The following is a 16440-nucleotide window of genomic DNA, read 5'->3' as shown; positions in this document are numbered from 1 at the left end:
GCCTGAGCCCCAGCAATAACCCTGGAGGAAAAGAGAGAAAGGAAAGGGAAGGGGAGGGGAGGAAAGGGGAGGGGAGGGGAGGGGAGGGGAGGGAAGGGAAGGGAAGGGAAGGGAAGGGAAGGGAAGGGAAGGGAAGGGAAGGGAAGGAAAGGGAAGGGAAGGGAAGGGAAGGGGGAAACTATGTATCCTGTCTCTGTGCTTCCCTCAGATGGAAAATTCTGCAGGAAGCCTCATAGACCCCTACATATTTTTAATACATTTTGACATATGATGATACAGAGCCAGGGAATATATCCAGGGTTGCAATGCATGTATGATACTGCTAAGTAGCCTTATTGGCCCAAATTTCTTTCTTTTTTTAAATTACATTTATTTCTTTATTTCTTTATTTATTAGATAGGAACAGCCAGAAATTAAGAGTGAAGGGAGAGGGAGAGAGACAGAGACACCTGCAGCTCTGTGTTACCACTTGCAAAGCTTTCCCCCTGCAGATGGAGACTGGAGACTTGAACCTGGGTCCTTGTGCATTGTAACATGTTCGGCCCAATTTTCTTCTATTTTTTAATTTAATTTTATTATTATTATTATTTTTAACAGAGCACTGCTCAGCTCTGGCTTATGGTATGGTGTGAGGGATTGAACCTGGGACTTGAGAGCCTCAAGCATGAAAGTCTCTTTGCATAACCATTATGCTATACCCCCACCCTTTTTTATTATTTTTTTTTAAGGACAAAGAGAGGGAGAGGGAGAAGAGAAGTAGCATAGTACCACTGTATTAGCTGTGGAGTTCTTCGAGTGCTGTGTAGTGCTCCCATGTGTTGCCAGGGTTCAGACCCAGGGCCTCAAGCACAACAACATGTGTGCACTACTAGGTGAGCCACCAGGCTTCTCATGTATTTTTTGAGAGATAATTTCACAGGTAGAGCACATGCTTTACCATGTGTGGGGTCCCCATCACTATGGTTAACACTGAAAGTTCACAGATTCAGTCATTCAGTCCACCATGATTCAATAAACATCATTTTGCTGAAATCTAGGCTATGGAACCTGGGGATAATGAGGGGCTAACTACTTTTTAATTACTTCTAATTTTTTTTTCTTTTTGCTAACACACCACTCAGCTCAGGATATTTATTGCAAGGATTGAACTTGGAAGTTCAGAACTTCAGGCATGAAAATTTTGCACGAACATTATACTATCTCCCCAAGCCCTGGGGCTACCTCAGAGAATGAGTGTCCTCAGATTTTCTTAAGCTGAGCTGCATTCATGAAACTAATCCTCTGTGGATACAGTGATACAATTTGGAGGGAGTCAAAATTATACTGGTCCTTTCACTTGGGTAAGGGGCAGCTCTTCTAAACCCTCAGGCTATTTAAGAGCCAACTGTTTGTCTGTGATATTATTATAATTAAGCAACCACTTTTGAAAAAGTATTCTGTTTAGTTTTTAAGATTTGTTTTGTCTTTTTTTAAAAAATCGATTTATTATTGGATAGAGACAGAGAAATTGAGAGAGATGGGGAAGATAGAGAGAGAAAGAGACCGAGAAACATCTGCAGCCCTGCTTTAGCACTCCTGAAGCTTTCACCATGTGGGGGTGGGGACCAGGGGCTTGAATCTGGATCTCTGCATATTGTGTAATGTGTGCGCTTAACCAGGTGCACCACCGCATGGCTTCCTTGGGTACCATAGAACCTCTTAATGTGGTTCTAGGATTTTGCTCCCTACCTGCTGAACTATCACTCCATTTCCTAGTATGATTTTTCCTTGTGTGGAATGGCACAATTCTGTACATCCCAGGACCAAGGTCTCAGCTCACTATATATAGACTTCATCATGCAATGAATACCCTCTCCCAAGTTTCCTAATGTAGACGTATGCACACGCGCACACACACGCACGCACATGCATGCACGCACAGAGTGCACTTTGTTTAGGAGCTGTTGAACCAGTCCTAAGAAAGCCCATGTTGTTTATTTGTTTATTTATTTATTTTGCCTCCAAGGTTAATGCTGGGGCTCAGTGTCTGCACTACTAATCCACTACTCCTGGAGGCCATTTTTTCCCATTTTGTTTGCCTTGTTGTTGTCATTATTGTTGCCGCTGATGTTGTTGGATAGGACAGAGAGAAATCCAGAGAGGAGAGGAAGGCGGGGGGGGGGGGGAGAAAGATAGACACCTGCAGACCTGCTTCACCACTTGTGAAGCAACCCCCCTGCAGGTGGAGAGCCAGGGGCTTGAACCAGGATCCGTACTCTGGTCCTTGCGCTTTATGCCAATTGCGCTTAACCAGCTGCACTACCGCCCACCCCCAAGCCCATGTTGTTTCTATTGATTTAAAAGAATTTTTTTTCTGGTCTTTATTGATTTGATACAGACAGCCAGATATTGAGAAGGAAGGGGGAGATAAAAAGAGAGACAGAGAGACACCTACAACACTGCTTCACTACTTAATGAAGCTTTCCCCCTGCAGGTGGGGACTGGGGGTTTGAACCTGGGTCCTTGCATGCATTGTAACATGCCCTTAGCCAGTAGGGCACCACCTGGACCCAGAAAGGCCATGTTGTAAATGACTTTTTTTTTTTTTTTTGCCTCTAGGGTTATTGCTGGGGCTCGGTGCCTGCACCACGAATCCACTGCTCCGGGGACCATTTTTTTCCTTTTGTTGCCCTGGTTGTTTTATCGTTTTTTGTAGTTATTATTATCACTGTTATTAATGTCATTGTTATTGGATAAGACAGAGAGAAATGGAGAGAGGAGGGGAAGAGAGAGAGGAGGAGAGAAAGATAGACACCTACAGACCTGCTTCACCGCCTGTAAAGTGACTCCCCTGCAGGTGAGGAGCTGGGGGCTCGAACCGGGGTCCTTCCACCTGTCCTTGCTCTTCGCACCATGTGCACTTAACCCGCTGCGCTACCGCCCGACCCCCTGTAAATGACTTTAAAACAAAATCTCTGAGCATCTGTGTTGACTTTATTGTGACAAAGCATTAGTAATGAGAGAACGAGTTCAATTGTTGACTGCTGGTACTCGAGTGGGTGGCCTCTCAGAGGTAAGCCTTATTACTGGCATCTCTTGTTAACTCTAGTGGCTAACAGCAGGAAAAGACCAGGAGACCATTTTAATCACAAATGATCTATTTTATTATACAGAAGGCAGGGTTTAAGTAGCAGAAGGGAACAAAGGACATTTTTCACATGTGGCGATAGTGATGGGTTTTGAAGGTCAGAACCTTCATGGTGAAAGTTCTAAGGAATGAAGAGAATTGATAGTGGTAAAGGGAAGTTCCAAAGTGATTAGTGGCAAGAGAGAAGCAGACTGAAGTGAGCCTTGAAGGCAGAGAGATAAGATAGAGGAGTTAGACCAAAGTGGAGGAGGGGGTTAAGGAAATAGTAAGAAGGGCCTTTTGGTCAATGTAGAAGTGTTGATATATGGAGTATGTGTGATCAAAAGCAGGCGAACTATAGTGAACTTTAAGCAGGCAAACCACTTGGTTTATAACAAGGAAATGAATTAAGTGTTAGGACATGTAGGTTCCTGTGATGCTTGGGAGACTGACAAGGAGAAACTGAGTCAGGAAAGCTTTTCCCTCCATTCCCAACCCCTGAAAGGGAGAGACTGACAGGTGGGGTATCTTTTCAGACCTCCATCTTTATGATGAGAGCTCCCTATGCTCTTACCATGCTTTCACAATTAACCCCACAGTTGACATGTAGGGAATGAGTCTTGTGGCACACACTCTGGGTCTGTTAGAATACCCTGTGCGTAGGGCCCCCCTGGCTCTTGTAGTGACTATGGGGACAGGCAAGCACACCTCCTGATGTGCCTCTCACTATGGCTGCTTTATTTTTTAAATATATTTATTAATTTTCCCTTTTGTTGCCCTTGTTGTTTTTTATTGTAGTAGTTATTGTTGTTACTATTAATGTCGTTGTTGTTAGATAGGACAGAGAGAAATCGAGAGAGGAGAGGCGACAGAGGGGAAGAGAAAGACACCTGCAGACCTGCTTCACCACCTGTGAAGCAACTTCCCTGCTGCTGAGGAGCCAGGGGCTCGAACCAATCCTTAGGCTAGTCCTTGCGCTTTGCACCACATGCACTTAATCCTCTGCTGCGCTACCGCCTGACTCCCCATGGCTGCTTTATTTTCCAGTGTTTGTGGGCTATCTGTGCATCGTGCTTCTCATGCTGCTGCTGCTCATCTTCTGGATCGCACCAGCTCACGGACCCACCAACATCATGGTCTACATTAGCATCTGCTCCTTGCTGGGCAGTTTTACCGTGCCTTCCACCAAGGGCATTGGACTGGCAGCCCAAGACATCTTCCACAACAACCCGTCCAGTCAGCGCGCCCTCTGCCTGTGCCTGGTGCTCCTGGCCGTGCTCGGCTGCAGCATCATCATCCAGTTCAGGTATATCAACAAGGCGCTCGAGTGCTTCGACTCCTCCGTGTTTGGGGCCATCTACTACGTCGTGTTCACCACGCTGGTTCTGCTGGCCTCCGCCATCCTCTTCCGGGAATGGAGCAATGTGGGGCTGGTGGACTTCTTGGGGATGGCCTGTGGGTTCACCACCGTCTCTGTTGGGATTGTCCTTATACAGGTGTTCAAAGAATTCAATTTCAACCTTGGGGAAATGAACAAATCAAATATGAAAACAGACTAAGATGTAATGGGAGGAATTGGGTGGCAGGAAAAATGGATGTGGTGTCTGGTCCTAATTTGATGTGAAGTAGAAGAGCCCCTGAACCTGGTATTAGTATTAGTGGGAGAGGGGGAATTGCCCAGCACCAGGGTGGGGGCCCAGCCCCTGCTGCAGTCTGACATTACTAAATGGTTGCTTGGCGCCATCTCTCTCTGATGAGTGGTATCTCATGTTCCTTTAATCTGAAAGTTTTCATGAATCCTCTTTACTTTTTAAACATTTTAACACTGAAATAGAAAATAGAGACTCTTTCTGGTGAGTCTTCACAGGGAAGCAGGTTACTTTGGAAATAGGAAGATCATGTTGAAATTTGACTATATAGTAAATGTTTATGTAGTCATGTTATTTTGCATTAAGCATGTGTAACATTCAGGTACCACATTCAAATAAGAGATATATACATTTGATTATTTTTAATCCTATAACATCCCATTGTAGTCCCATGTGTCTTTCCCTTCTTTAAGACATTTTAATTACAGGTAGAGAGAGAAGTGTGAATGGACACCATGCAGTACTTCATTTGCAGGATGATTTTTAATAGCTCAAATCAATTTCAGTGCCTTTATCACTTGAAATATTCACTTTATTTGACTATTACTGTGTATGTTCTTACAGATTAGAATAATGCAGCTTCCTGAGTTATACTTTATCTCATTGTTCAAAATATAAATGTTAAAAGCAATTAGAAACAATAGCATATCTATTTGTTGGAAGAGAGTCAAGGATGAAGACACATTAGAACAAATCAGTCTATTTAACATATAGTTAATAGTCTAGCTAAAGAGAATTAAGTAGCATGAGTTATTTTACTTGCACTCAATTTACTTAAAGGGGATGCAGTATAAAATATGTACAAATTCACTTTCTTAAGTCTTGTGGGCCTTCAGAATAAATAAATAGTCTAACTGAATATTAAGGCTATTAAATGAAAGACTGTTTAGTAACACATATGCTGAGTTTCTTAAAACACAGGAAAAAGTTAAAGGACACTGTTAAACTTAAGCCAGTTTTTACTGTCTGTGTTTTAGATGCTATGACATATTTTTAAAAGCGTTTTCAACGTAGTGTATTTTCAAAACCATTTCTAACAAAACCGAAAACATTTCATTAAGTTACCTCCCTATTACATTAGATAATCTCTTGTTAAATTTCTGAAATGCAAAGTTTCATTAATTAAGCCAAAATTTAGATAAAAGAACTCATTCATCTGTGTATAATAGTAACCTTCCATGTGTATTAAATGGGAGCCAAGCACAAAGTGATTCAGATATTTCACCAAGATATTGTGTCTTATTTGCAATTTTATTTTGTCACCAGTGTTATTTTGGAGGCTTCATGCCCACATGACTGCACTACTCCCAGAAGCCATAATTTTCTTTCACTTAGAAGTTGAGTGGTAGAGAGGAAAGGAAGGGGGGGGTGAGGAGGAAGAGAGACACCACAGCACCACTCCACTGTTTGTGAAGCATCCCAATGCAGGCAATCGCATTGGATTGGAGACTCGCACCCAGGTCCTTGCACATGTGTGCTCTATCAGGTGAAACATTTCCTGGCCCCTATGTATAATATTTTATCAGAATAGGGAATTATCCTGAGTCGAAAGATGGGATTGAGTCAGGTAGGTGTGATAAACTAGAACATGAAATTTAATAATACCCAGTTAATGTTACTAAGAATGAAATATGTTTTTTTCTTCCAGGCAAAATTAATATTCCTAAAGACACAGACTCCAGTGTCCTAAGATGTTGAATTGGCTTATCAAGATGTAGATAATTGAACATAGAGCAGAACACACCTTTATGAACCAAAAGTACACATAATTGACCGTGTACTGTTAGCGATTTGTGAAATGAGAGCAATGACAAGATCATTTTTTAATCAAATGAAAAAAATCTGTATAGTGGTCTGAAAGATGACGTGGAGGTTAGAGCACTGGATTGAAAAACATGAGGTCCTGAATTCTATCTCTAGCATCGCATGTGTCAGAATGATGTTTTAACTCCTTTTCTCTTTTGTTAGTATTTTATTTATTTACTTATTTATTTAATATTGTTTTATTTAATAGGACAGAGAGAAATTGAGAGGGGAGGAGGAGATGAAATAGAGCAGAAGAGGGAAATAAAGACACCTGAATCCCTGCTTTACTGCTTGTGAATCTTCCACCCTGCAGGTGGGGGACCAGAGGGCTTGGACCTAGGTCCTTGCAAATGGTAGGTAATGTGTGTACTCAACTGGGTATGCCACTGCCCAGTCCCCTCTTATGTTAATTAATAAATCTTTTTAAAAATCTGTTAATTCATAGCAGATGCTCAAATATTAGTCCTTTTTAAAAAATATATTTCTTCCATAAGAAATAGAATTTCAGATGAGAGATTGTAAGAGATGTCAGAGTACCACTCTGGTATATGCAGTGCCCTGGAATGAACCTGCACTCTGCCAGCTGAGCTATTTCCCCAGCCTTTTTTCAAATTGAAAGACCAAAGGAGGAGTCTCTGGTCATTTTATTTTATTCCAAACAAGAACACTACTCAGCTTTGGCTTATGGTGTGGAGTATTGAACTTGGGACCTTAGAGCCTCAAGCCTGAAAGTCTGTTGCATAAGCTGCAGTGTTAGCGCTCCAGCCTAAATCATTACTCTTTTTTTTTAAATCAGCTCTTGAGGTTCCTTTTTAAAATATCTAAACATTTTTAGCATTACAGGCCTTAATTTATTGAACTGACCCTGCTAGGATTATAATGTATCTATATACTTTTAGACATTAAAATAATTTCCTAAGTAGAGATTTCTACTTAGGATACTTAGACCTGAAGCAGGTCTGCAGGTATTTATCTTTCTCTCCCTCTCTCTGTCTACCCCTCCTTTCTCCATTCCTCTCTGTCCTATCTGGCAGCAACGACATCAATAACAATAATAATAACCACAACAAAGATAAAAACAAGGGCAACAAAAAGGAAAATAAATAAGTAAAATATTAAAAAAGAAATTACCATGTTTGTTACAATTAACATATAGCACTTAATTCAATGCATCTTTATTCCAGGCAATTAAAATACACAATTCAATTAAAATTCACAATTATACCATGGATAATCAGAGGTGATATCCACATAGTCTTTCTATGTCTTCCCCCCCCAGAGTTATAGCCCATTCTTTTTTTTTTTAATTTCTTTATTGGGGGGTTAATGTTTTACACTCAACAGTAAATACAATAGTTTGTACAAGCATAACATTTCTCAGTTTTCCACATAACAATACAACCCCCACTAAGTCCTCTGTCATTCTTTTTGGACCTGTACTCTCCCTCCTACCCACCCCAGAGTCTTTTACAGCCCATTTCTTCTTGAGGGTGACTGGTTCCAAATAGACTTTCCAAAATTTACTTTTGTCTGGCAGATTACTTTGATAGGTTACATTTCTCTCTGTGAGACAAAGTTTCTATCTTTGTATTTCAAGTGTCAGTGTAAACGTTAGTGTCATGTCAAGATAATTGACATGACCAGCCTAGAGTTCCAGCTGAACAGAGCATATGACTTCTAATTTTGTAACAATTCTTTTCAACGTCATGCATTTGCAATTCATTTGTAATTGTAAAGAAGCAAGAAGCCTCAAAGTGAGAGTTTTAGGGAAGGGCTTATAATCAGGATGGTCTCTCTGAAAGTAAATACAGATGAACATTTCACTGCTGTACTATTTTCTGGGTTTTATGTCTCATAAAACTAAGTAAAAATACCTATTCTTTAGTTGTTTTCTCACTTCCTCTAAAATCATTTTTCTGATTATACTTTGAAGATTTACTCTGGATGCCTAAATACATTATATATGTTTTTTCTCTTCTACTTGGAAGATATCTTGCTTGCTTATTTGAATCTTTACATTTAAAGTGATGGCATCCCTTTCTGTTTATTGATCAAGCTTATTAAAAATTGTAATTCAGACTCAGTACTGAGATCACCTCAGGGCCTTTTGCTGTTCTACAAGATGGCCCCAGCTCTGCAGAGATGATTCTGGAGAAGATGGGTAGTCTGCTTCCTACCTATTAGTACTATTATCATAGTTAGGCAAGAATCAACACTCTGCCATTTTTTCATATTAGAATGTTACTAAAATATGCTTCAGTACAATAAGAAATATTCTTTCAATTCCTACTTTTCAAACTCATTTGTTCCAGTTTTTTTTCCTTTCACTACTCATAATGTTCTTGTTAATCTTATATGGATCCAGGGATCAAACCAAGGTGTTCATGCATGCAAGGCAGGCACTTAGTCACCTAGCCATTTCCCCAGTCCTTACTCAGTTTTAATTTTAGCAGTCATTCTTTTTCTTTGGGTCTCATGTCTTCTTCTTTCTAGTAGAAGAAAGTATTACTAACCATATGTGGCCACTGCCATCTTCCTTAATAGCTGTGTTCTTTGATAAAACTGTGTTTATTTCCACAGCTCAGTTCCTAGCTGTCTTTAGAATGCTTGAGATGCAGTGTCTCCCGGGCATGATGAGTACTTTAACCCATAGAAAGTAGGGTGTTTCAGAGCATAGGCCAATGCTATGCAGATTGTTTCTTGCTGGGAGACAATACCTCTTTTCCATGCTGCTCAACCAATCTAGCTGATCAGGAAAGTGCTTGAGAGTGTCACCAGTATTTTGCTCTCATCCTCTACTCCTGACCTGGGCTTCCTATGACTGAGCAGGAAACTGGAAACTGGAAAGAGAAGACAATGTCCTTTAGATCTGGTCAGAGTCAGTGTTCAGAAGGAACTGTCTTCCCTGTCTGATCCCAAGAAAGGTGTTTACCCATCTTAGCTTTCTACCTTCTCAGGGACCAAAAACATAAATCCTAATGATTTCACCCCATGTCATGTCAGTGTTAATTTTTACATGTATTTTATTCATACCCATAACTGTAGGTTTATTAACTTGAGTTTTGAAAAGAGATCAGTTTGCACACCCAGCCAGAGCATAAAAGTTTATCATATAAAATACCTCACTTTTCTGTGTTCCTCACTTCTGCCTCACAGTTATACACTTCAAGGTTTTTTGTTTGTTTGTTTGTTTGTTTGTTTTAGGAAAAAACTCTCCCTTAGCTCCTAGGTGATTTTTTTCATATCTGGCCAGATTCTTATACCTCCATTACATACTTGAAAAAAAAATTAAGAATTATAGGATAGCAATGAACCTTCTCCGAGTTATCACTACTTTTTACTTTCCTAAATGTTTCTCACATGCACCAAGTTTGTACATTTATTTATTTATTTATTTATTTATTTATTTATTTATTTTTATCAGAGCACCACTCAGCTCTGGCTTATGGTGGTCTAGGGGATTGAACCTGGGACTTTGGAGCCTTAGGCATGACCTTCTCATTGCATAACCATTATGCTATCTACCCGTACCCTTGTATTTTTTTTTTTGTTAAGTTTCTGTTACATTAAAAAAATGCCTAGTAAAAAAAACTGACTCTCCATAGAAAGATCCACTCTGTTAATAAACATCTACTTCATGTGTACCCAGTGAATTCGAAAGCAGAGTGTAGGGCCTAGAGTTAGGAAGAAAGATTTATTTGTTCTTTTTTCTAACACTTCCTTGAATTGTACAAATATAGGTGAGTCACTTAACCTTTCTGTGCCTCCTTTTCTCTACCTCTAGAGGGGTGAGATATTCTCCAAGTTGGTTGGTTTAGAGTTCATACTTGTAGTGTGTGCTGCAGCCTTAAAGGAGAATGCAGAGTCCAAGCTTGCTCTTGAGGGAGACATTGGGCACCCTGTCTTCTTAGGACCAAGCTATAAGCACTGATTGAGTAAAGGAAGTAGTGAGTGTTAAGTTTGCATGATTCCATGAAGCTTTAATTTCCTTCTTTTTTGTTGTTTTTTTAAGGGTTTTATATATTCTGTTGTAAAAAGTGGAATTTTTTTTTTCTTTGCACTTAAAAGTCACATTCTGCTGGTGTGATAAGCTTCTTTGATATTCTACACAGGTTGTTTTTATTCTACAGAAGATTGAATGGCCTGTGAACCAGAATGAACTGTTGAGTTTGTAGTGAATGATGCTGAACTTCCTGCTTCTGAGCAATTCAACCCTGACCATCAACTCCCTGACTAGGTGAATGTCAGGAGCTCCCAAACCGCTAGTGCCAAAGGGTCATGTTGAAAAGTTCAGAATATATATATTTTTTGTCAGAGTATAATAACTTGCCCTAACCCCACTCCCATGTCAGTGTTTTGCACTTTGGGGAAACTTTAAGGATACTTTCAGTTGCATTTCTGGGTGTTCTTGCCTTTAAAAAAATAACTGTTAATTTCCTGTAAAATGGAATATAACTATGAAAGGGAGGACAAAGACTAGTTAAAAGAAAAACATTGACTGATTACATACATAAAAGTTTTTTTTTTCATGTAATGTATCAGGGGAGCTTCCAATTATACACGTTTGCCATTGGCTAAGACTTGCTTATGTTTTGCTTTATAGAAGTAGTCATAGCATGTTGTAATTGCCTTATGTAAATAAAAAGGCTATTTATTAAGTTTTCCAATAATATTTATTAATCTGTATGTGTTTTAAAATAAAAATAACATTTCTAGCTGAACACGTTTTTTACCCTTTTCTTTAAGTGTTTGTGTAGTTTCAGATTCCATATCATGCTAACTATTCCTCAATCATACATTTTCCACTTTCTTTCTTTTTAAAGATTTTATTTATTGATTCATGAAAAATGATGAGAGAGAGAACCAGACATCACTCTGGTACATGTGCTGCCAGGGATCGAACTTAGGATCTCATGCTTGAGAGTCCAATGCCTTATCCACTGCACCACCTCCCGGACCACACGTTTTCCACTTTCTTTGGTAAAATGATATGGAGGTGCCAGGATGTGGTGCGCCCAGTTGATCACACCTATTATCATGTACAAGGACCCTGATTCAAGACTTCAGTCCCCCCCTCCCCCGAATATGGTGAAGCAGTGCTGCAGGTATCTGTCTCTTGCCCTGTCTCCTATCTCCTCCTCCCCCTCTCAGGTTCCCTCTGTCCTATTAAAAGGGAAAAAAAAATGGGGGAGGGGGGCAGTGGATTCATTATGTAGACACCAAGCCCTAGTAATAACCTTAGTGGCAAAAAAAGAAATGATGTAGAAAATGTTCACTTTGGCAGGCCAAACAGCTCACTTGGACAGTGTGCGTTGACCTGTGTTCAAGCTCAACTCCTACCACACTGAAGGAAACTTCAGTGCTGTGGTGTCTTTCTCCTATCTCAAAAAGTCAGCCTGAAATGATAAAGCCTCAATGACAAGCAAAAATAAATAAATAAGTCCTGCTGTGCATATCTTAAGGGAAGTTCCATTATATGTGAAGGAATTTACTCTCCTGTGACTGACTACCTTCTGATACAATAAAACAGTGGCATTGGAGCCAGGTGGTGGCTCACCTGATTCAGCGCACATGTTATAATGCACAAAGACCCCCAGTCCTCACCTACAAGAGGAAAGCTTTTCAAGTGATGAAGCAGTGCTGCAGTTGTCTCTCTGTCATTCTTCCTGTTTATCTCCCCCTTCCCTCTTGATTTCTGACTATCTCTATCAAATAAATAAAGATAATAAAAAATTTTAAAATAATGGCATTTAAAAAGTCAGCTTATACTATAATACTAGTACCTTTTACATGTATTTTGAAGTGTGTCATATAGCATATATTCATTTATTTATTTATTTTTAACCAGAATACTACTCACTTCTGGTTTATATAGGTGCTGGGTGTTGAACCTTGGACCTTGGAGTCTCAGGAAGCAAAGTCTTTTTGCATAACTATTATGCTGTCTTCCCAGCCCTAGGATTATATTCTTTTTTTTTTTTTTAAATATTTTATTTTATTTATTTATTCCCTTTTGTTGCCCTTGTTGTTTTATTGTTGTAGTTATTATTGTTGTTGTCATTGTTGGATAGGACAGAGAGAAACGGAGAGAGGAGGGGAAGACAGAGAGGAGGAGAGAAAGATAGACACCTGCAGACCTGCTTCACCGCCTGTGAAGCGACTCCCCTGCAGGTGGGGAGCCGGGGTTCGAACCGGATTCCTTATGCCGGTCCTTGTGCTTTGCGCCACCTGCGCTTAACCCGCTGCGCTACAGCCCGACTCCCGGATTATATTCTTATTTATTTTTGTCACCACAGTTATCACTGGAGCTAGGTGTTTGCATGGCCCCAGTGTTCCTGGAGGCCATTTTTGTTTCCTTTTCTTCATTTTTAATAAAGAATGAGAGAGATAAAGAAGGAGAATCACCTGCAACACTATTCCACCACTTGTGAATCTAACCCCCCTGCAGGTACATGGTAAGGCATGCACATGAGCCACCACATGGACCCAGCATCATATTTTTACCACACAGAAAATTAGAGAATGAACACATTCCCAAGTGTCAACAGAAACCTTGTGAATCTACATTAATGCCATGTAAATCATTTCATTAAAAGAAAAAAATATGTCATTGGAGCAAAAATGTTTTTTTTTTAACAACTTTTATTAATTTAATAGTGATCGACAAGACCGACAAGACAATTCCACACATTCCCACCACCAGAATTCTGTATCCCATCCCTTCCATTGGAAGCTTTCCTATTATTTATCCCTCTGGGAGCATGGACCCAGGATTTTTATGGGGCATAGAAGGTGGAAGGTCTGGCTTCTGTAATTGCTTCTCCACTGGATATGGGCGTTGGCAGGTCAATCCATACTTCCAGCCTGTTTCTATATTTCCCTATTGGGGCAGGGGTTTGGAGATGCAGGGTTCTAGTCGCCTGCCCAGGGACATAAGGTTGGCATCATGGTAGCACCTGCAACTTGGTGGCCGAGTAATGGAGTCGAAGGGTTGACATCCTGCACCTGGCTCCTCTGGACACAGTCTGAAGTGAAATATGTTGAGGTGACACTGGTTGCATCACTTTGGTTGAGATCAGCAGATGCAATATTAAATGGTATGGATCAAGAGAAGCATGGAGGAAAACAAGCAAACCCCAGACAGAGGTTCCAGGACTGGGAGAAATATGGGGTTTATAGAGAATGAGGAAGATTTCTGCTGTCTTAGAGTTTAAGAAGGCAATTGATAGGGGATCGGGTTGTAGTGCAGCAGGTTAAGCACACATGGCAAGAAACTCGAGGACTAGCGTAAGGATCCCAGTTAGAGCTCCCAGTTCCCCGCCTGCAGGGTTGTCGCTTCACAAGCAGTGAAGCAGGTCTGCAGATGTCTACCTTTCTCTCCCCCTCTCTGTCTTCCACTTCTTTCTCCATTTCTCTCTGTCCTATCTGGCAATAACATCAATAACAACAATAGTAATAATCACAACAATAATAAAAACAAGGGCAACAACAATAACAAAAAGTAAAGTATATAAATAAAGGAGAAAGAAAGAACCAGTGTCACTCCAATATTTGTGAGGGGACAAACTCAAGATCTCATCTACTTAAGTCAGGATTATCTCTGGGGCTTGATGCCTACACTAAGAATCCACTGCTCCAGGATTCGATTTCCGGAGGCGGAGCTACAAGCAGCAGATCGCTTTCTCTCCTCTCCTCTCCCCTCCTCTCCTCTCCTCTCCTCTCCTCTCCTCTCCTCTCCTCTCCTCTCCTCTCCTCTCCTCTCCTCTCCTCTCCTCTCTCGGATCAACTAGGAATACCAAAGGAGACCATCCGGACCGAAACAAGACAGGACTAGAATGACCACAGGAACCCAGTAAATCACCCGTGAGTACAAACACGAGTGGCTGGTGACAGAGAGGAGAGAGGGGCCTAAGGAGAGATTAAGTGACTGCTAACAGTTCAACAGTTTATCAGTGGAGACACCACCTCCAGTCTGCTCCACCAACAAGGGGACAGCTGAAGGGAGGAAAGGACTCCCCAGAGACTCACCAAGTACAACTCTGAGTCTCCATTGCTACTACCCTCAGAATCTGGAGCAGCAACAGGGAGGGACACCAGGGGACAGAGATCTAACCGGGAAACTCAGGAGAAGACCTATACCTCGGTGGCATAGCTGAGGGGCTGTGAAAGTCTCTTTGCATAACCACTGGATTATCTCTGCCACACCCTGCTTTATCTCTTGGTCAGGAGTCAGTAATTAAGCTAAGAAGCCTATTGATAGTTTAAAAGCCCTCAGGCTCCCATAGCCTACAGGGAAGAAAAAAAAAGAGGCTTTTACACCACTGAGCTCCAACTCAGGGATTGAAAAAACTGTTAACTTCCACCACGGTAAATCCTTTTAATTAAATTACTTAGACACAAGTCAATCCAGGCAATAGTGATTAATAATTTGAAAAGTACTGATAAAGGGAACTCATAACATAATATATAAAATGGTTAAAACAACAAGAAAAAATATTGGAGAATCGAACCAGGACAAGAGTCCAGCTAAAAGTCCACCAGAGGGTGAAGCACAAAACGAGTTCAACATCCAAACATTAGCTAAGGAAATAATAACAGGAGTGAGTAAAGAATTTGAAAAAATTGCAATCAGAAATGCAGGAACAACAAATGAGAATATGGAAGAAAATTCTAATAATTTCATGGTTATTAGAGAGCTGAAAGCTGAAATCACTGAGCTAAGAAGGCAACTATCTGAACAAGCTAAAACAGTATCAGAGCAGGGCAACAAAATAGATGAACTCCAGAAAGCAGTAGAGGGCAGAGAGAATAGAATCTATGAGGCTGAAAACAGAATTAGCAAGATTGAGGGTGAATTAGAGAAAACTAAAAAAGAAGTAAGAGATCTCAAAAAGAGATTAAGAGATGCTGAAACAACAGAGTCCTATGGAATTACTTCAAAAGAAACTATATACGCATTATTGGCTTACCAGAGGAAGAAAGAGAAGGAGAGGAAGAAAGAATTCTCCAGGCCATAATAGCTGAAAATTAGTCTAGACAACATCAAAGACATAAAGATTCAAGAAGCCCAGAGGGTCCCAAACAGAATTAACCCAGACCAAGACATGTCATACTTAGAATGGAAAGGAATAAGGATAAAGAAAGGATCCTCAAGGCTGCAAGAGAAAAACAAAGAGTCACCTACAAAGGAAAACCCATAAGATTAGCAGCAGACTTCTTCATACAAACACTACAGGCCAGAAGAGAATGGCAAGATATCTATCGAGTGCTCAATGAGAAAGGCTTTCAGCCAAGAATACTATATCCTGTTAGACTGTCATTCAGACTAGATGGAAGCATCAAAACCTTCTCAGACAAGCAACGGTTGAAGGAAGCAACCATCACCAAGCCTGCCCTGAAAGAAGTTCTGAAAGGTCTCCTATAAACAACCAGACCACCACAAATAGGACATATATCAAAACACTCCAAAACTCTACAAGAATGGCGTTAAAGTATCTTCAATCTTTGATATCAATAAATTTCAATGGCCTGAATTCACCTATTAAAAGACACAGAGTAGGAAGATGGATCAGAAAACACAACCCAACAATATGTTGTCTACAGGAAACTCACCTAACTCAACAAGACAAACACAGACTTCAAGTGAAAGGATGGAAAACTATCATACAAGCCTATGGCCCACAAAAAAGGGCTGGAACAGCTATTCTCATATCTGACATGATAGACTTTAAAATAGATAAGATTAAAAAAGATAGGAATGGGGAGTCGGGCTGTAGCGCAGCGGGTTAAGCACAGGTGGCGCAAAGCACAAGGAGTGGCATAATGATCCTGGTTTGAACCCCAGCTCCCCACCTGCAGGGGAGTCGCTTCACAGGCGGT

At 40.6% G+C, this 16440-nt stretch overlaps 1 protein-coding gene across 2 annotated transcripts in view; it reads left to right on the top strand.

The window, feature by feature from the left end:
* Positions 1 to 5141, top strand: part of NIPA1 (NIPA magnesium transporter 1) — a 66038-nt gene extending 60897 nt beyond the window's left edge. For both annotated transcript variants that reach the window (XM_060179241.1, XM_007533886.3), the window contains one exon: positions 4154 to 5141. In XM_060179241.1, coding sequence (XP_060035224.1) covers positions 4154 to 4665 — 512 coding nt within the window. In that variant the 3' untranslated portion in view covers positions 4666 to 5141. The remainder of the gene's footprint in view (positions 1 to 4153) is intronic.
* Positions 5142 to 16440: the final 11299 nt, after the last annotated feature.

This window comes from Erinaceus europaeus, chromosome 20 (assembly GCF_950295315.1).
Source record: "Erinaceus europaeus chromosome 20, mEriEur2.1, whole genome shotgun sequence".
In the NCBI taxonomy this organism is placed as follows: domain Eukaryota; kingdom Metazoa; phylum Chordata; class Mammalia; order Eulipotyphla; family Erinaceidae; genus Erinaceus; species Erinaceus europaeus.
The sequence above is the reverse complement of the archived record's forward strand: the minus strand, read 5'-3'. Positions and strand labels throughout refer to the sequence as shown.